This window comes from Dermacentor variabilis, chromosome 2 (genome assembly GCF_050947875.1).
Source record: "Dermacentor variabilis isolate Ectoservices chromosome 2, ASM5094787v1, whole genome shotgun sequence".
Taxonomy (NCBI): domain Eukaryota; kingdom Metazoa; phylum Arthropoda; class Arachnida; order Ixodida; family Ixodidae; genus Dermacentor; species Dermacentor variabilis.
In genome coordinates, this window is record NC_134569.1 from 246,486,277 (window position 1) to 246,506,668 (window position 20,392).

The 20,392-nt window shown below is 46.8% G+C and overlaps 1 protein-coding gene across 2 annotated transcripts in view; it reads right to left on the bottom strand.

Moving 5' to 3' along the window:
- Nucleotides 1-20,392, bottom strand: part of LOC142573218 (uncharacterized) — a 325,311-nt gene that overhangs the window by 37,417 nt on the left and 267,502 nt on the right. Inside the window, exons 27-29 of one of the 2 annotated variants that reach the window (XM_075682810.1) lie at nt 18,268-19,428; nt 12,379-12,663; nt 2,738-2,836 (exon numbers count right to left, since the gene is read on the bottom strand). In XM_075682810.1, coding sequence (XP_075538925.1) covers nt 2,738-2,836; nt 12,379-12,663; nt 18,268-19,428 — 1,545 coding nt within the window. Of the gene's footprint in view, nt 1-2,737; nt 2,840-12,378; nt 12,664-18,267; nt 19,429-20,392 lie in introns of both variants that reach the window. The other variant, XM_075682809.1, reaches the window with a different exon arrangement.

Consider the following 20,392-nt stretch of genomic DNA (forward strand, 5'->3'; position numbering starts at 1 on the left):
AGGTCCAGTTTCCAAAAGATGTCTTCCTCAGCCGTAAAACATTACAAAATGAATATGGTAAAAATTCATGCAGCACACGGCTAAACAAGGAGAGTTCGCAGGTACAAGATACTAACCACTACATACAATCACAGGGCCAGTCGCCTTAACACGGCTGCTTCTGTTACAGCGATTTTAGCTGTAATACCCGCTTTTGTGACACCACAAGCGGCTGCCTGAACCTTTCAGCTGTATAATAGTCAGCAAGATATCTATTGAAAACTTCAGCATGTTCATTTGAAACTAGGCTGGAGCGAATATTTGGCATTTTGGAATTATGCAATATATATGCTTTGGGTCGAATTTCAGATGCAGAAATTTTTAAGTATTTGAAACTTGCGAATATCAATTTAAAAACATCTATAATCATCAATTTCAGTGAACAAGTCATGTTCTCACTAACCCCACTTACAGCCAAGACAAACCATTCGTTTGTAATTGCCAATCGATTATTCCAAAACCTGTTTGATTATTCGGACATCCCTGCAACACTGCCGCATTCTTTACTGAATTAATACAGTACAAGACAGCAACTAAAGTTCTGAAGATGCAGGGCATCTTGCTCAGCTTTTAGGACTGGGAGAGAGTTGGTGCCATTCAAGTTGACACCTGCGCTCTCGCTAATGGTGGAGAGACGGTTTCTCAGGTCCACGAGAGGCCAACAGCCATTGGGAATAAACCTATGCCAACTCGGGAAGACACCATAAGTTCAGTCGCAAACACACGGCGAAGCAGCCCTGGTAAGGCCTAACAATCAAAGCAGTGCGCCTAGTGAACTGCGTTGTGGAGACAGGAAAACCATCACAAGAAGTTTGCCACCCATCGAATGGCTCATCGGTTATCGGGCCTGAGATCGTACGCACGAGTGAGGGCCGTAGAAGTTGAGATACTTCAGTAGGCTGAACTGCAACAGCCAGCAAAAGTCCATAAATGAATTCTCTGTACTGTTGGCTTTGTAAAAAAAATGCACTTGAGTTCCTGCATAAAATTATCTAAATAACAACACTTCAGAAAGAAGAAAAAGAGATCTGATTACAGAGATTAAATTCCTTTTTTTTTTCTTTAGATAAGTGCCCTTCTGGCTATTGTAATCAAGGCCTTGTGCAACTGCTACAACTATACAGTCCTCATCATCAGCCTATTCTATGTCCACAGCAGGACGAAGGCCTCTCCCGCGATCTCCAATTACCCCTGTTCTGCGCCAACTGATTCCAAATAGTGCCCACGAATTTCCTAATTTCATTGCTCCACCTAGTCTTCTGCCGTCCTCAACTGCGTTTTCCTTCTCTTGGTATCCATTCGGTAACCCTAATGGTCCAACGGTTATCTAACCTGCGCATTACATGACCTGCCCAGCTCCATTTTTTTCTCTTGATGTTAATTACAATATCGGCTACACCCGTTTGCTGTGTGATCCAAACCGCTCTCTTTTTGCCTCTTAAAGTTATGCCTAGCATTCTTCATTTCATCGCTCACTGCGGGGTCCTTAACTTGGTCTCAAGCTTCTTTGTCAGTCTCCGAGTCACTGCCCCATATGTCAGCACTGGTAAAATGCACTGACTGTACACCTTCCTTTTCAATGACAATGGTAAGCTTCCAGTCAGGAGCTGACAATGTCTCCCGTATGCAATCCAACCCATTTTTATTCTTCTGTGAATTTCCTTCCAGTTCTTCCAGATAATACTAATCCAGGTACAACTATATAGTAGGCTTTCGTTAATTTGACTCTGGTTAATTAGAATTTTGCGTTAGTTCGATTCCGGCCAAAGGTAACAGCCTGCGCTTACGCATTTCTATGGGCCCAAACTTCCATTACTTTGATCCTCAAATTCGCCTTCACAAAATAATTCAAAGTTGACCAGTCAGCATACATGCACCCGACCCCTATGGTGACCCCAATAGCAGCCCCTTCACTGGCAGCGTGTGTGGCGAAGGAGCTTAGGAGACAGTGACACATATACCATCAAAAACACCTATTTTTAGCCTGCCCTAGGAAGATTTTCAAGCAATAATCGAAGTTAGTAATATTTGATTAGAGAATTTACCTAATTTTAAAACAGCACTTCCTTTCTTTCAAGATAATTTGCACGAACATTGCCTACACAGTGCAATTGGACAATGTAAATGCAACTTTAGGACTTTAGGAAGCTGACTCTAAGAAACCTGCGGTCATTGGGCAACACACATTAGACCTTTGCCCATTCTTTCTTTCTCTGAATTTGCGTGCATGTTACCAGGCAGTCGGGAAATGGGGTGTACGGTAGGCGACGTCGTCAAGTGTTTGCAACGGTACAAGTACCACTGACAAGATTTCTATTTTGGACACACATAAAGCATGCATGCATTTGATTCAGCAGCGTGCTACAATGTGGAAAATACTACCAAATGGCACTTTTTCCGCATCTTGCCTAATTTGGCTCACCGAATAATTCGATTAATTTTGTCAGTCTCGTAATGGTCTAATTAATGAAAGTCAAATATATTCAAATTAATTGGTTCGAAAATATTTGGCTATTTACTATTTGCTTCGACTCTGTTTAGAGTAAAAGAATATTGGCACCAGCTTATTCGAAAGAATGTTAACTTGTACAATTTGCTGCTGCAACATCAAAACCGCCACTTGTTCAAAATTGTTGCTTTAAGGTTTCATTTGCAAATGTGGCTAGTAGGTAGTACTTACTTTTTGTGAACTACTAACCTCATATAGGGCTCGGGAGAAGCGTGCCTTGCGGGGCCCTATCTCGTATTCGCCTTGCACGGGAGGATCAGCAAACGAGACGTGCCTGCCAGATGGCACCTGCTGTGAATAAACAAGGACAAGACACGCTAGTATTGCACCTGAACCTCGCTATAACAACATAACGAGTACAACGAGGTAAATGAAATCCCCCTTAAGTTCTCGCAGAGATCCATGTATTTAAAGCTTCATTTTGATGAAGTAAAATTCTCCTGCCGTTGGATGGAACCAACAAGATTAGCCTCTGCAGCCAAAAGATATCCGACCATCCGACCATTCGACCATCCGAAGTAACGAGTGTCCAGTACGTAGCTTTATCCGCAGGGTTCAGCACTCGTCCGGTGCCTGTGCACAAGAGGCGACTCACCATCACACCTGACCGACCCCTCTCTAGCGCTTGCCTGGCAGCGCGAGCCGCGCCACATTGCGTGGCTATGCGTGGCGATGCAAAAGCTCAGTGGATTTACTTCTACTGCGCGGCACGCCGTGCAGGTAGGCGAAGCTGGGCATGGCCTCCGAGATTCCCCCCTACGATATCGGGGATCACGTCCAGGCCGTGTGTTCACTTCTGCCTCTCCCTGTGACGCACTGCACGGGCTGGCAGCTGGACGGGCCCTCCGGGTAGCACTAGCACTGGTGCCATCTTGGAGGCCACGAGCCGAAGTTCGCTTGCCTCCTCGATCCCACAGTGGAGCGTTCTGTTGTGTGCCACTTGCTGCGCGACCGCGAGGAGCCAAGTGGAAAGCGGGCGCGAAAGACCATCTTGGTGAAGCACTACTGCTTCACCAAGACCATTAAGCTCAAGGGCCCGGAGGCATGTGCCACACAGGCCGCTGCTGTAGCATCAGCCACTCGTGAGAGGATTTGCTGCGAATAGCGTGGGCTTATAACGCGCAATAAATTGACATCTTGTAAAATATTTAAAACTCATTCATGATCAAAAATCGGTTCTGCTCCAAAAAAACAATACCAATGAAGGGGAATGAGGCATCAGCATGCTAGAGGAAAACGCTTTTTTTCGTTAAGCTCCACCTTCCCAACACTTCAGAAGGACATGGAGGACGGTCAGCCTCTCGCCACATCTACCACAGGTTGGAGGTTCACAGGTGGGAGGTACCATAGGCGTGCAGGTGTGCCCTATCCTGAGTCGGCAGAAAATAACCTCAGTTCGTCTTGTATTTGTACAACAGCGAATTTTTGATGCGCTTCCGCTGAGTACACTGGAAACCAAGATCGAGCAACCGAGCGCCGCAGCCGCTGCCACACCCAGGTCACATGCCACCGCCGTCAGGGAAACCACCACAACTGCCGGAATGCAGACGCGGCCGCATGACGCAACCGCAAAAGCCCCACGCTTACCCAATGAGTACGACAAGGCTCTCGAGATGATGACAAGGCATTTCGCCGCCCCTTGCAATATTCACCTGTAACGACATCGATCCCGTGAGCTTCGCCAATTTCAGGGGGAGCCCATCACGGACTTTGCTATCGCACTTGAAGAATTGGTGGCTCTTTGCGATTTTGCCACTCAAGCCAACGAAAACATGTGTGAGTAGTTTGTAGCCGGTGTCACGTGCCCGCGGCTCCGGGAGAGATTGCTGCTCGAGGGTGACAAACTGACGTTCAAACACTCTGTCCGGATAGCACTTCTGCGTGAGCGGACCCAACGCGAATCCGAGGCCTTCACCAATCCAGTGCACGGAATTCAGCATCAGCTACGGGACAATCTAACCAGACAGGTCCGACAAGAGGATCGCCCTGATAATGGCACATGCTCCCCAGGTCACTGCCGCCTCAGCTCACGCACCCACACTGCATCCGCACCTGATGTGAATGCCGCCGCCGCTCCCGCGGAGGGGACCGGAACTGCAACTGTCTGCGGAAACTGCGGCACAGCAAGCTGCTTGCCATCAGTATGTCCCGCTCGCGGTGGCACATGCTTTGCCTGCAGACACCGCGGTCACTTTCGGAGAGCTTGTCGAAGCTCCCGCCGCACACGAGAATGGCACTTTGCCGAGATCCACGAAGTTGCACCGGAAAAAGATGCTGTGTCATTAGCATTTTGACGGTCCGTACGGAAAAGGACACCGGCGTCTACATCGAGGTCAAGGGTGCACCGGTTACCGCGACGACACCTGTGCATGCCATTATGTTCCTGGTTGACACAGGCTTGGCCGTGTCCATTATAGAGGAGCATCTATTCAAAAGCCTGTTTAGCCACGAAGCATAGCTGACAAGTTCCCACCTCACGGTGCTGGACTTCTCGCGCACGAAAATTTCAGTTTTCGGGGTATTTCACGCTCGAGTCTGGTACAAATGTAAAGCAGCCGTGATACATTTCATGTTATGCCATGTGGGACGTCTCTCCTCGGCCTGAATGCAGTTCGAACCCTCAACCTTCTCATTATGAGAGAAGAATTGTGCTGCCTGCACACGTCCACGGAGGGACATGCAGAAGTTCCTGCCATGAGCCCCGGTTTTCAACCTCGAAACACCATACCAAAAGCAGCGCTAGGCCCTCCCAAATTTGGTATGCTGCCAATATTATGGATCATGTTTCGCCATTTGTTTCTACCTCGCTTGGGACTTGTCAAAGGCATGCAACATAAGGTCACGATGAAAAATTCCGTCACGCCAGCCTCAGAAGCTAAGGCCCCTACCATTTTCCGTCCACCAGCTGGACTCAGACGAGATCAAGAAGCTACTTATAGATGTTATCGAGATTATCACCTCCGAGTCGGTCTCTCCAATCGTAGCAGCTCGCAAGGCAGACGGTAGCATTCGACTGTGTGTTGATCTACAAGAGCCTAACAGAGATATAGTAGCAGACAGCTTTCCTTTGCCTCAGATGGAGGAACTGCTCCATGCCCTCAACGGACTAACGCTGCTTCTCCAAGGTGGACCTGGCATCGGCCTACTATGTATCAAGTTGTGCTCCATCCAGAAAGCAGAGACCTAACTGCGTTCATTACGCATGAGGGCCTTTTCAGGTACAAGAGGGTCTGCTTCGGGTTGGCACAAGCACCTGCTGCATTCCAGCAGATCATGACGAAGACCCTTGAAGGCTGCAAAGGGGACTTGTGCTACTTGGACTACATAATCATTTTTCGGAAGACTGAGAGCGAATACACACAGAACCTGAAGCAAGTCCTTGAACGAATAGCAGAAGCTTGGCTCAAGCTCAGCGAGAAATGAGTCTTCAAAACATCGGAGCTGTCTTTCTTAGGACACTGAGTCAGCGCAGAGGGTATAGCACTGCTCCAGGCCAAGGTTGATGCAATCGTTAAGGCTCCTGCGCCTACAGATGCAGCCATGCTACACTCCTTTTTAGGGCTAGTTGAATACTATGCCAAGTTTGTCCCACGACTGGCAGATGAGGTAGAGCCAATACGCTGTCTACTACGCAATGACGTAACCTTTGACTGGGACAACGCCACTAAAAAAAGTTTCATGAGAATAAAGAGACTCCTAGCATACGACAAGGCCCTGCGAATGTTTGACCCAACGCTGCCCGTCATTGTCTCAATGGATGGATCTGCATACAGTCTGGGTGCCGTATTGCAACAAGTGGAGGGGTCCCAAGTGCGAACTGTGGCATTTGCATCGCGAACGTTAACAGAGATAGAACAAAAATACTCAGCTGAAAAGTGTGAAACCCTGGCCCTTCTATGGCCCTGTGAGAAGTGGCATGCTTATCTCTGGGGCAGCCTGTTCATTATATTGACAGATCACCAGGCTCTGGTCACCTTGCTCGCGTCCCGGAGCACAGGACAGCGGCACCTTCGTATTGCAAGGTGGACCGCACGACTCCTGCGCTACAACTTCAAAGTCCAGTATCGCAGCGGAGCCCACAACCAAGTAGTGGATGCCTTGTCCCGACTGCCTGTTCCAGAAACAGAGGGTGGCTTCCAAGTCGATGAAGAGGTTGTTTCTTTAGTTACACCGCCTGTACATCTAGAGGATCTTTGGGTTGCTACCGCTGAGGATGGCATACTACAGCAGGTCACGCAATTCATCCAGTCATCATGGCCAGCCCGGAAAACACTTCCTACAGAATGGACACCCTACCATGATGTACGAGAGGAGCTTTCTGTAGTGCATGGGCTTGTTTTGCGCACAGAACGTGTTGTGGTACCTGCCAAGCTAACTGATACTTTCACCCAGTTAGCCCCCGAGTCCCACCCGGGAATAGTCAAAACCAAGCAACAAATCAGGGAAAAGTACTGGTGGCCGTGTCTTGAAAAGTAAGTGGAGGCCGTCATCCGAAGCTGCACTGTTTGCCAAGCATCGGAGAAGTGCGCGAAGAACTTACAAGCACAGCTCCAGCATGTCCCACTGCCTGACAGGCCTTGGGAAAAAGTGTCAATAGACATCATGGGGCCCTTTGAACATTGTGATAGGAGTTTGGACTATTTGAATGGCACGGCCGAATGCGCGTGACTGCTGTGGGGCGGTGATGGACGAAGAGGAAGAGAAGGGCCGGTGTCTGGTCAGAGGCAGCAGCCATGCGAACTGCCTGAGCTGCCTGGGCTGGCCTTCCAAACGAGCCGAGCAGTTCGTCTACCCAAGGCCGGTGTTCCTGGGTGTGCTGGCAGAACAGGCCGGGCTGTCCTTGGGCTTCAACCGGCCTGCTCCACTGCTGGGCGAGCGTTCGACGCCGACATGTTCCGGTGCAGCTAAGCCTTCTGAATGGTCTACCCTGTGCCGGGCATCTGCCCCGGTATCCAGCCCCTCCAGCCCCTGAGCCACCTGCTGCTCTAGATTCATCTTTGCGCCTCTTCGTGCCGTGAGTGTGTGATACTGACATGCTATCGGACGCCTTCCTACATTGACGCTGAGCTTGACTATACCTATGCGACAGACACCCATGAAGGGAACTGTGTGTTATCGCGCACGTTACCCTAGTCCCGTCCCCGTGTCATTAAAGCCTCTCTGTGTTCATTGTGCCATCCCTGTGTGTCTGAGGCGTGGGCCCACATCTTCCTATCACAAGTGTGCACCAACTGTCTGGCGGTTTGTCACCGTGGTGGTGGACTACCTTCTCCAGATGGCCAGAGATTGCGTTCTGCAGCGACATCACTTACCGCACAGTGATCAACTTCCTCCTCGGTGTCTTTGCACGAGAGAGTTACCCTACAGAACTAGTCTCGGATCACGGCCGACAGTTAACGTCAAGTGAATTCGAGTGTTTCCTAGAGGTTAGGGGTATTAAACATTTCTTCTCTGCAGTTTACCACCCTCAAGCCAATGGTGTGGTGGAAAGGTTCAACAGGGTCCTTAAATCATATATACAACTCTCTCTCTACTGGAGCAGTGACCTATCAAGGCCACCGTTATAGAATACCTGGGTATTTACTGCACCCCCCCCCCCCCCTCCAGTGCCACTGGTCTGTCCCCAGCAGTGTTGCTCCATGGACGCCACATGAGGACATTGTTAGATGTCATTGGCCAGCCAACTGCAGACTTCAGCACCCACCCCGCCCGGGAACTATGTAGACTTCAGCACTAAGTATACGGTTACCAACAAAGAAATAAGACGTATTCAGACAAGCGAAGAGCAGCCAGGGAGCCCAAATTCGAATTGGGTGCCTACGTGCGTGTCAAACGTCCTCTACCTGGAATGAAAGGCACCCACACTTTTGGTGCTCCACCCAAAATCCTAAAATGCATAGGAAGTTGGTCATTCCACCTCGAGGATGGCTGAATGTGGAACGCCTCTCAATTGTCCGCTGTGCCCTACGAAGCTGTACAAGAAGCAATGGCGAGAAAATAATTCTTGCGGGGGAACACGGACATAGACATGCTGGTAGGCAACACTAGAACTCGGACACCGCCCTCAGGAACACAGAGCACCACATCCCAAAGAACACCAACGCCTGTCGACATACAGTCACCAGAACCGTTGGTGTCACCACTGCCTCCTTGCACGTCAAGTGCACCTACACGGCAGGTGAGTCCACTAGCTGGAACCACGACCTCTGGACTGTGTGCTGATCGTGGTGGCGAATTGGGAAACTCATCAGCCAGTAGAGTCAGTGCTCCAGCGTTCTGCATGGGAGCGAAGACCGCCAGAAAAGTTCAGGGATTATGTGCAATGAACTTACCGATTGCAGTGACTTTATTAGGCAATCACCACCAGTGACTTTAATATCAATTTGTTAGTGCAATAATTTAGTTGGCTGCCACAAACAGTGATGGTTTCTTGGTTGTATGCATATAACCTGCGTTCTCTTGTTGAGGGAGGGCTAGACGTAGCGTCGTGCCTTTGCAACAGATGGCAGTGCCGACGTGACACAGGTCACATGCGACAGATGGTGCCACAGTGCTCTTGTATATAGGTTATGTTTGCCGGAATAAAGGGTGTTATTAGCATAAGCCGGAAGTGGTGTAGCCTCTGTGTCGCTGGCCGGTGACACGACAGATACGCTCTGCAATTGGTACACATTTCGTCTAATTTTGTGTGCTGGTCGAAGCACGCCAGAGCAGGTACTTTGGTATGGTTCAGTGAATCTGACGACAACAGGAGACGTATACTTATGCGGGATGTGGCGCATGCCATTTCATTCCCTCCGATCCCCAAGTGGCCAGGTATCCATTGTATCAGGACACGTATGGAAGGGTGGGCACCAAACTGGTTAGCTAGTGTCTGGTGTACAAAATGGTTTTCAAAGTACCATAAAACTGTGTTAATTTGGATTGCATAAGAGTGAGAAGAATGACCAAATTAACCAAATGTCAAATCATTGACGGTATCAAAAAAACAACAAACGTGCTTACTACATTAACAAGCTTTTATTTACCCAATGAATCCACTAACCCTGCTTCTATTTGGCACAAAAGCTGTACGGAAGCTGTAATTATCATCTTGCGACTGATGAGCACCCTCAGAGGCAAAAAATCTTGTGACCTCCTTCGCAGCACAGCTGTGGCGTGACACCTGTCTCTTCAACTACGTAGACATCTTTTTCACTACCATATGCACATCCCCATAATTTTTTCACCAGTGACCTAGTCACCAACAGATTGTCCTTACTTGTGAAACCAAAAATTTTCAGAAGTTTCACAAAACTTCACAAGTGTGAAATACTAACATGCCAAACATATGGTTCCTTTAGATTATCTGTCTATCGTAATGTAGCCATCAGGTTTGATCCAGCATGTGGGTCGCACTAGAACCCCTCTTCATCCTCGCCAGCCTCTGCTGTGTTTGTGACATTGCACGCACATTGCAACAATTCAAAACAAAGCTACTGCTCAATACAGCCACTACAGATGAAACCGTGGTCGCTATCAACACTATCATGGCTGGCAACCACGAAATTCTGAAGGCATGAGTGGCCAACGTAGTGTGATGTGCGGCAGTACAAATAAGCATGAAGAATTCCGCCGTTTTTGTTGTTCCCCTAATGACCGTGGCAGTGTGTGCTCTGCCACTTCATCTAGGTTGAATGCTAGTGCCTTTTCTTGCTCTTTCGCATTTCACATTTGTGGCACTTCGTGCTCGCCACGCTTCGAGAGCTGTCTGAATTTAGGAGTGTTCGATGCACTTAAATAATGCATATGCCTGCCAAGGCCAGAGGACGAGCCCATATTGTCCAGTTTTTTCAATCAACAAGGGTCAAATTAACAAGCTCTTACTATACTCGTTTCCATCTGTAAATGACACGCATCATCCTTACACATCCATGCTGCCCCAATTCAAGTTTACGATCAAATACACACTTGCATTCCAAGTCATCCTTAGCTGTGTTTTGTCACTGCTTGGTTTTACTTTTGAAGAGAGATAGAGAAAACATGTCTTTAATAAAATCTCTGGGTAGGATATAGTGCCATCGTAATTTTTTTATGATTTGAAGGATTTCAAATGCTTTGGGCAGTATTCAATTCACATTCTATTTGGTACCAAAATTTAACTAGCACATCCCTACAATAAAGTCAATCAACTAAAGCCTTTACGTGGGCACACATGTCATTTTCTTCGTCCCCATGAGCATGTTCTACTGTTTTTCACTTGTGACACATCATGTCAAAATTAGAGGGCAGGGATGCAGCTTACAATGTAGAATCAAGCAATTAGCAGATCCCCATTGTACCCTAAATCACAGCCTCCTCGCATACATAGTATATTAGGAGCGATATACAGTAGAACCCCGCTGTTACGTTCCTCACTGCTGCGTTTTCCCGGCTGCTATGTTGTTTTCATCCGGTCCCGGCATAGCTTCCACAGGATCCAATGTATAAGGAACCCCGCTGTTACGTAGTAGCTGTGAAAACGTTCCCGCATGATACGTCGCAACATAGCGCCCCGAACCTGCCTGGGCTAAAGTAAGCAACGCACTCCAACCGCCATTTTGGCTTTTGATGAGTTTTGGCTGGGCTTGGCCGGGCTTGGCTACGGAACCGGCTGCAAGAAGCCGCACGCCAGTTCGAGAAGCCGCCACTCAGTGGTCATTCGTGAAAAATGCTCTCACTATCATCACTGTGATTACGGTCACCGCATGGTTTTTGGACGGGTCGACTCACGGAGGAAGGAAACTCGGAAGAGGCCCTGACGTCACTCTTTATGAAGCTAAAATGAAGCCGGAAGTTGGCGTTGCTCATGGCTTTGCTCCGCCTATCGGGCCAGCTCTCCTGTCTTGTTTACATTTTTCGCGAAACCACGCCGCGCCGCGCGCAACCGGGCTGCTCGGACGCGCGCGCTTTGCAGCAATACTAAATAATCGTTAGCACGTTAGCATGATTACGCCAAAGAGGGCAAAATTTCCCGTGGATATTCCTTCGTCCGTTGTTATTGCCATGGCGCGGTGACGACGAGGAGCACGAGCCGCATGATGCCGGGGAGTTGCCAAATCCTAGCTTTGGAGAAGCCGTCACGGCTCTGGACCTCCTCCGCAGGTACGTCGCACCTCACAGCGACGCTGACAGCAATGCGGCCTTCCAGGCTATTGAGAAACGTGTGGTGATTTCTAGCGAGCGAAAGAAACGGCAAGCCACCATTCTAGACTTTTCTTAAGTTCTAAGCGCACTCTGTGGAAATAAATTGTCTATAGTTGAAGCTGCACTTTTTTCATTCATTTTAGGAGCTTTCCTAACTGTTGCGTTTTCCCGGCTGTTACGTTTTTTTCCCCCAGTCTGGTGCAAAACGTATGAACGGGGTTCCACTGTATTTCTACAGGACATTTGCAACCAGCCCACACCAAGAGGAGGAAATGGCAACGGTAAGAACAGCCAGTCTTCAGCTCACATGCCCAGCATCTACAAAAATGGGGTGCAACCTCAGACATGAGGTTTATTGACACAGGAGCCAGATATGGCCAAAGAACACCATGCAAGTGATCATGCATATTCAATGGAACAATAAATTGCTAATTGTGGATGTTATGTGGCTGTACAGAGCCCTAAGAAATGTTCGCTTTAAGGTGTGTAAAGCTTATATATGCATTAAAATTATGACAACAGCTTGCAAGGTGTGCAATGAACATAAAAGTTGCATTTTAAAGGTGCAATATACCCAGTGAGGAAGAAAGACGCAAGAAAGCATGAACAGAATGCAAACAACTTTCACAAAATGCCCAATTCGATGATTTTTCCAATGTGCTCACCTTGACCCTTTGTGGTGATCCCTGAGGGGAGCTTTCTTCGGCAGGTGGGCGCCGCTTGAGAATACTGGGCAGAGGACCAGCGCTGACACCGTCAGCTGGTTCTGGTACAAGCGGCACATTGGATGCGTGGCGGCTCGGGGATGAGCCCACACTACGCATGGCAGCATCCAGCATGATGCGGCTGCGCGACAGGGCTGCTGGAGAACCCGACCATCGTGGTGGTGGCTTGCCTCCATTGGCATTGGGCGGTGGAGGAGAGCCCTGCTGCGCTTGTTCTTGCCTCACCTGAGAATGTGGCGACCCGGATTCAGATGGCTTGTTCGGACAAGAATACAGAAAACAGCCGTCTCATCAAGGAGGCTAATAAAAAGCCACGAATGTTTCCCACCTTTTCCATCACATTCCCTCATTACTCTACAGAAGCAGCTTGAAAAGGTAATAGAAGTAAGGTAGACAATGTCAATTTCATAAGTCGGCATACAGAAGCAAAGACAGGCAACATATGGACTCTTTGCTACAAGAAGCTAGTGGAATTAATACACCTCGGTGTAATGGCGACCAGGAGCAGTGTGTGCAGCTGGTTGTCAGCTGCGGTGGGGACTGTCTGCTGAGAAAATGTGGCAAGTTGTAAAAAAAAAAAAAAAAAGCAATGCTGTTGGTTGTAGAACAGAGGTGTGTGAATACAATTTTTGAGAACAAATGAACGATGAATGGAATACGAATTGAATTGTGCCGGATTCAAATAAAAGATCTAATTTTTGAATAATGAACAGGCAGTTTCACAAGTGTTATAAAATGGTGTTCACATCCCAGTAATCATAACGTTGGCATGTTTCTGCCATTGCGCCACACATTATGAAGCATTGTTCAATTACAGCACAAATGCTATAAATGCTGACATTGTAGATATCATGATAACAAAAAGTTGAGCATGACAGTGATACAAAGCATGACGCAGTACGAAACATGAACGAAAGAACTTGTCCTGTCCTCATCCTTGTTTTCATACTACTTCACGCTTCATCGTTTTTAGTTCATGAAACACATACAATTGTTCCAGCAATTGTCGGGCACCCTGCATGGGACACCTTGGTCACATCGCATCATTGGCCTCGTGTGCCCTTTTCCCATCCTCCTTTGATCCACTCGCCGACATCAGAGGGGTTGAAGGGAAATGAGAGAGGAGCGAAGAAGGGCACTCTGCAAGGTGCACGGCACAAAAGCAGATGTGCCGAAGTGACTCACATTTTTTTTTTTGCTTTTTCTGGACTTCGCTTTTTTTTCGACGCAGACACCCAGTAGCCAAATTTAATTGTTATAGCCAATAATGCACCATGACAACAGAATAGCAAGGGTTTATTCTACCATAGCACACACACAAAAGTTGACGGTGTAGCAGCTGCTCATTGTTACATCCGAGTATTGTTAAAACAAGCAATGCTCTAACTGGTTTCAACTGTACTTCTCTCTGTCTAAATAAAATGTTTGAATGTTCGTGCCCTCTATTTTTGTTTGTGCAAGCAAGTTATAGCAATTATCGATTATTACAATGGAATTTTCTTTGTACCTGAATACTGTTTAATTGCAGGGTTTGACTGTAGTATTGCTATGTACTACACCATGCTGAAAATATTACATTTGCCTGTTGCGCACAACAGCTGTTATGATAGTGCATTGTGTACCGTAACACAGACAACATTCATTGCATATGCTGCTGCCTGAATTGTAGGCAACCACAAAAAGCATAAAAATGTTGAAATTAAAGTAAGTAACCATATGAGATGCTTTTGCCTTGTATTCCCTGGTAGAGAAATTTTTTTTTTGTGTATTGTATATCGGTGTCAACAAATGTTGTAATTTGGAACATTAGGAAATCCTACTCTTGCCTAAATAAATGAAATGAAATAAAGTAAATGGGTTTACACCGTAGTTGTGTCCTGTCTTTTGCTTTCCGAATGCTTACAAATGAATGTTTGCCCACATAATGGCAAGACTAATGGCTGGCACAACTGCAGGGAGCCACCTGCCCCGCCAGACAGCGTCGCCACCAACACAAATATTCTGCACAGCTTGTTTTTCATACAAAACAGTGGCTGGTAGAATAAACTCATTTCTTGATTTCATCTTTCGTAACAAGCGACGGCTGCTATCAAATCTCTAGCATAAACGAGAGCCATGGTATGACGCAACTTCCATTTAGAGCCCGCGTCTGGCTGCCAGTGCATTGCATGCGAGACGGTTTTACACATCAGGCACCTCGCTGTCTGGGATCCGCAAATAGCAGGCTATCTCCTTTTTTGTGCAAATTGATGCTATAAAGAAATAAGGCATTCTCAAAACAATGCCTTTTGCAATCATCGGCAATTGTTTCTAAAGCACCCTATGTTAACAGCCTCACTTCGAAGTTGATTAGGCCTAGCAGCACCATCGGCACTTGACCAAGCACTGAACAGACAGGGTGGACGGAAGTGGGCCACTTGCGTGGCCGACATGAAAACTCTCGTGGGCCACAGGGTAGCCCAGCGTTGCCAGAAGGTTGCCGCTAGTGCATTCGTCCCTTTAAAAAAAGTTCATTTGTGCAAATTCCACATGCGGCCAGAAATAGCATTATGCAGTGCACTGCCACATACATGCATCTCCACAGCAAAGTATGTTGTATTTACACCACCTAGAAATAAATTTACCCAAAAATGTGTATGATGTTACCATTAATCTGTTACAGCCAGGTTTGTTCAAAGTGGAATTTGTTCCATTGGTAATATAAGCAGACCAAACAAAGTGGAAAGAGTGGTCTGTTATATCCAAGAGTACGTTGTATGCAGATCCACTGAAACAAGTGCGGACAGCATTTCTTTTCTTGAACCGATTTTTTCATTGTTCCTAAAAAAAAGGTGGTGTAGTTTTTGCAAATGTGCCTGTAGCACTGCAGCAATACATCCTTCTTGGAGAGTGTGCCATTAGGACTAAACAATGGTTTGAATTATTAAGGCTGAAGCCTTAGATGACTCGTGAGTAAAAAAATCCCGAGTCCAGTGTTATGGCACCAAAATTCATAAGGAGTCGTACCCATGACCTTTGATGGCAGTCAAATCCACAACCTGTGGTGTTAATTAAGGTAAAGTTAAGACCCTCAATCTTTGATGTTAATTAAGGCAAATTAGGCCATCAATTTCTTTATAAGGAAGTGTGAAGCCAAGGTAAAGAAGCTTCAGCACGACCTGTGGTGTTAATTAAGACAAAGCTAATTAATATATAGTTAATTAAGGCACTTGAACCTATGACATTCGGTGGGAGTTGCGCCCACTTGGAGACATGGGTGAACCGGCCACCTCTCCAAGTTGGATTCCAATTGACATCGTGAAGGTCTAGAGTCGAACCCACAACCTTTTGTGGTAATTAGGGCAAGGTTAATCAAAATAGAGTCAATTAAGGCATTCAAACCCACGACCTTTGGTGGGTTTAAGTAACAATGCATTCAAATGAAAATATCAAGTAATGTAATGAACGTCTCGTGAACATGCAGGCTTTCACCTTCATTCTCTTTAGTGTATACTAAAGTGACTAAACTTTTTCACTGATAATGTGCTATTAGAAAGTTTTATTAAATTATTTGACCCGCTACTACTTCATTCAAGTTTGGAACTTAATTGTCTGCATGCCTTATCTTACTATTTCATGCAAAATGCTAGCAGTTAGGTTATTTGTTACCTCGCAACCATGCCCAACTATTTTCATGAGGTGTAGCACTGACATATCATCATCATCAGCCTATTTTATTTTTGTTCACTGCAGGAGGTAGGCCTCTCCCTGAAATCTTCAATTACCCCCGTTTTGTGCTAGCTGATTCCAACTTGCACCTGCAAATTTCCTCATTTCATCACTCCACCTAGTTTTCTGCAGTCCTTGACTGTGCTTCCCTTCCCTTGGCCCTCATTCTGTAACTCTAATAGTCCACCACTTATCTACCCTATACATTACATGGCCTTCCAAGTGCCATATTTCTCTTCATGTCAAAATATCAGCTATCCCCATTTGCGCTCTGATCTACACCCCTCTCTTCCTGTCTCCTAATACTATGCCTGACATTCTTCGTTCCATCGCTTTTTGCGCGGTCCCTAACTTGTTCTCAAGCTTCTTTGTCAACCTCTTAAGTTTTTGCCCCATTTGTTAGCACTGGTAGAATGCAATGATTGTACACCTCCCTTTTAAGTGATAATGGTAAGCTTCCAATCAGGAGCTGACAATGTCTGCCGCATACAGTCCAACCCATTTTTATTCTTTCGCAAGTTTCCTTCTCATAATCATGATCATGATTACTTGTGATCACGGGTAATTGAGTTAGATAAATGTATCCTGTACAGACTCTGGAGGCTGCCTGGCAATCCTGAACTCTTGTTCCCTTGCCAGGCTATTAAACATCTTTCTCTTCAGCACATTAAATTTCAGTCCCACTCTTACACTTCCTGGGTTAAGGTCCTAAATTTTTTGTTGTAATTCGTCCCCAGTGTTACTGAACAGGACAAAGTCATCTGCAAACCGAAGGTTGCCAAGATATTCGCCGGTGATCCTCACCTTTAAGCTTTCCCAGTCTAATAGCTTGAATAATTCTACCAAGCACGCAGTGAATAGCATTGGAGGGATTGTGTCCCCTTGCATGACCTCTTTTTTGATAGGAAGTTTTCTACTTTTCTTGCGGAGAACCAAGGCAGCTATGGAATCTTTATAGATATTTCTTAAGATATTCACATATGCCTCCAGTACTCCTTGTTAATGCAATGCCTTGACTGCTGGTATCTCTACTGAATCAAATGTCTTTTTGTAATCTATGAAAGCTATATAGAAAGGCTGATTGTACTCTGCAGATTTCTCGATTACCTGATTGATGACATAGATGTGATCCATTGTAGAGTATCCCTTCCTGAAGCCAGTCTGTTCCCTTGGTTGACTGAAGTCAAGTGTAGCCCTTATTCTATTGGAAATTATCTTGGTGAATATTTTATACAATACTGGAAGTAAGCTAATGGGCATATAATTTTTTAATTCTTTAACGGTTGCCTTCTAATGAATTAGTATAATGTTGGTATTCTTCCACCTCTCTGGTACACCTGAAGTCGTGAGGCATTGCGTGTAAAGGGCTGCAAGCTTTTCAAGCATGATATCTCCTCCATCTTTGATTAAATCGACTGTTATTCCATCTTCTCCTGCCACTTTTCCCTGGGTCATGTCTTGCAAAGCCCTTCTAACTTCATCGTTAGCTATAGAAGGAGCCCCTGTATCTTGTTCATTACTACTTCGAATGAAGGTAGCATGGCTGCTGTGGGTGCTGTACAGCTCAGTATAGGATTCTTCTGCTTCTTTTACTATATCATCAAAATTGTTGATGATATTACCATCTTTCAGTGCATACATCTTGCCTTGTTGTATGCCAAGTTTTCTTTTCGCTGATTTCATGCTACAGCCATTTTTTACTGCTTCCTCAATCTTTCCCATGTTAAAGTTTCGCATATTCCTTACTTTCTTCTGGTCGATCATATAACTCCGACATATCACTTCGCCCCTATTAATAATGTCAAGGAATCAGCAGAGTGCTGCCATCATTGCTGCAACCGACAATTGCTTTGCTAAACTACAGCAGGAAGTATACATAATCTTTAAAAGATATTGGTAGTAAAAAAATGAGTCAACAATTGAATTCAATACTGCGGTTCCACAGTAGGAGAGAATTGACTTTGATACTAACAGGCTGAAATATAAATTATGCACTACATGGTTGCTAATGCCTCGTATAAAACAACAACCAGTGAACTGGCGGTGTGAGTAAATCAAGCATGCTCTATGTGCCGGAGCCCATGCACATGCAGTTATTGAGTAGAGATTAATTCTACTTACTTGCTTGGCCCGAAGACGGCTGGAGATCGGGGATGTTGTCTGTGAAGGGAGCTTGCGCTTACGTGCTCCTCTGACGACCTTTCCTTGCACTAGCGTGCTTTCCGGCTTAGGTGCAGTATTCGCCTGTGGCTTAGAGCTCTCCATGGCTGCGCCACCCTCGTCTTCAGTCTCAGGCACCATGCAGACAACTGAGGACGTGTCATCTGCAGGAGCGCTCGTCTCAAGTTCTACCTCAGTGAAACCTGGGGCTACTATTTGCTCTTCGGTGTCCGCTGCCAACTCCACTTCGTTGGTGTCTTCAGAGCTTGGAATAGGTGTACCAAACTCTGGTGATGCCGGAGATGAGGCTGCCTGGGTGCTGCACTCGGTGCTTTCACTGTAACATGCAGAGGAGCCTTCGCTCAGTCGCAGGATGCACTCCTGGCCTGCCTCACTGTTCATAAGTGCCGAGGACGCCACTGAAGGCTCGCAGTGTGGAGAGCTTTCGATGTCCTTTGTCACGGGCTCAGTTTCAGCCACCAGTTGCTCCTCGCAGCTGTATGTTTCAGTGTCAGCTGACTCTTGTGTTGAACATACTTCTTCCATGTGATTGTTAACTGTGTTGCCATCTTCTCCAGACTCTTGTAACTTCTGCTCCACTGGCAGGTTGTTGGTAGGTTCTTCTGCATCGTCGTCTACAAGCGGAGCGATGCCGTCTTCCAAAATTTCATCCTGCCACCCGATAGGACCGCTAGCAAGCAGCGACCCCCGGGAATGCTTCTTGTTCTTCTTCAGGGCGCCCTTTTGTGCACGTGTCGGTAATGACCTGCATTTTCGGCGCCTGCTCTTGGCAGGAGACAGCGGCATCTCTTGGCTGGCAACTAGCCGGCCCCTCTCCTTGTCTTGCAGCCAGACTGTAACGGGGCTGTCCGGGTGTGGATCTTGCAGTGTATGGTCCACAAGTGGCTTATCCTGACCTGAGTTGGCCGTTTCCACTTCGTCAGCTGAGTCAATGGTGGACTGTGAACTGGGTACCACGTCAGTGTCTGCCAATGTCTCACAAGTTTCGTGGTCTGGTGCAGATGGTCGGATGAAGGAGAGTCTGGCCTTAGGACGATGCACTCGGGGGCTGCCTGCTGGCACAGGCTGGGAAGGAGAGCCCACCTTGCATGGCTTTTGGCCCTATCGCAGACAGAAAAGGTGCACAGCAGAAAAAGCACACTTTATAAGAACGTACAAATTCTTTTTGGCAAACACTTCAAAAAACCAAGAACACATGATGCAACTTGTTGCTCACAGTTTAACACTTTCCTGTATGCACCTATTCCTATCCATAGCCCGCTATCGATAGTTGCAAATTTGTATTTTGCCACTTGCCGAGCAATCTCAGACAACTAGCACCATTAGTTTATTTAAGAGCTATATACAGTAACATTTTGGCAATACGAATCTCAACGGGCCGCATAGAATATTTGGACTACACGAAATTCATATCACCAAAAAACCAATGAAATTGGCATGTTAAAGAGCCAGAAACTCATTTTTAGAAATTTATTAACGTTGGAAGAAGACCCGGATGTCATTATGGGTTTTCTTCTTCGCCAGGTTGGTAACAGCTAATTCTGGAAGTTGTACGCAAACCTCACAAAACCAGCTTCACGGGAACGTTGGACACAGTACAGAGCATGAGCCTCACGAGCAGTGAGACGCGAGAAAGATTGCCAGTTTACGACCGTTTCCACTCCGGAGTGTGCAGTGCGCGCAGTTGCCACTGTGTTATTGGCTGTGAACCCACTGTGTGTTCACCCCAGGCTGTGAACATAGAAACAGCCCGCATGCCGACCCGCCTCGGTGTACTCGGCGCAGCCTTCTCGCCACTTCGCTGCCAGCAGTAGGCTGTTTCACATGGTGCGATTTTCATTCAGTGACACAGTGAATTTCGTCACTCAGCGACTGCCGCGACGTCATGGGCTCTCCACACCTGGATTCCAACAAGCTGGTCCTACAGTTGCTGAGTCGCAGCGATCGGCACGATGTGGGCAGGCAACGTGTGATGTAACAGCGTGCGCTGTCAAAATGGGCCCTTTTCTCTTTTACATGCTGGTAGCTCTGTGGAGCAACGTTGCGTGCTAGATTTAGTGACGTT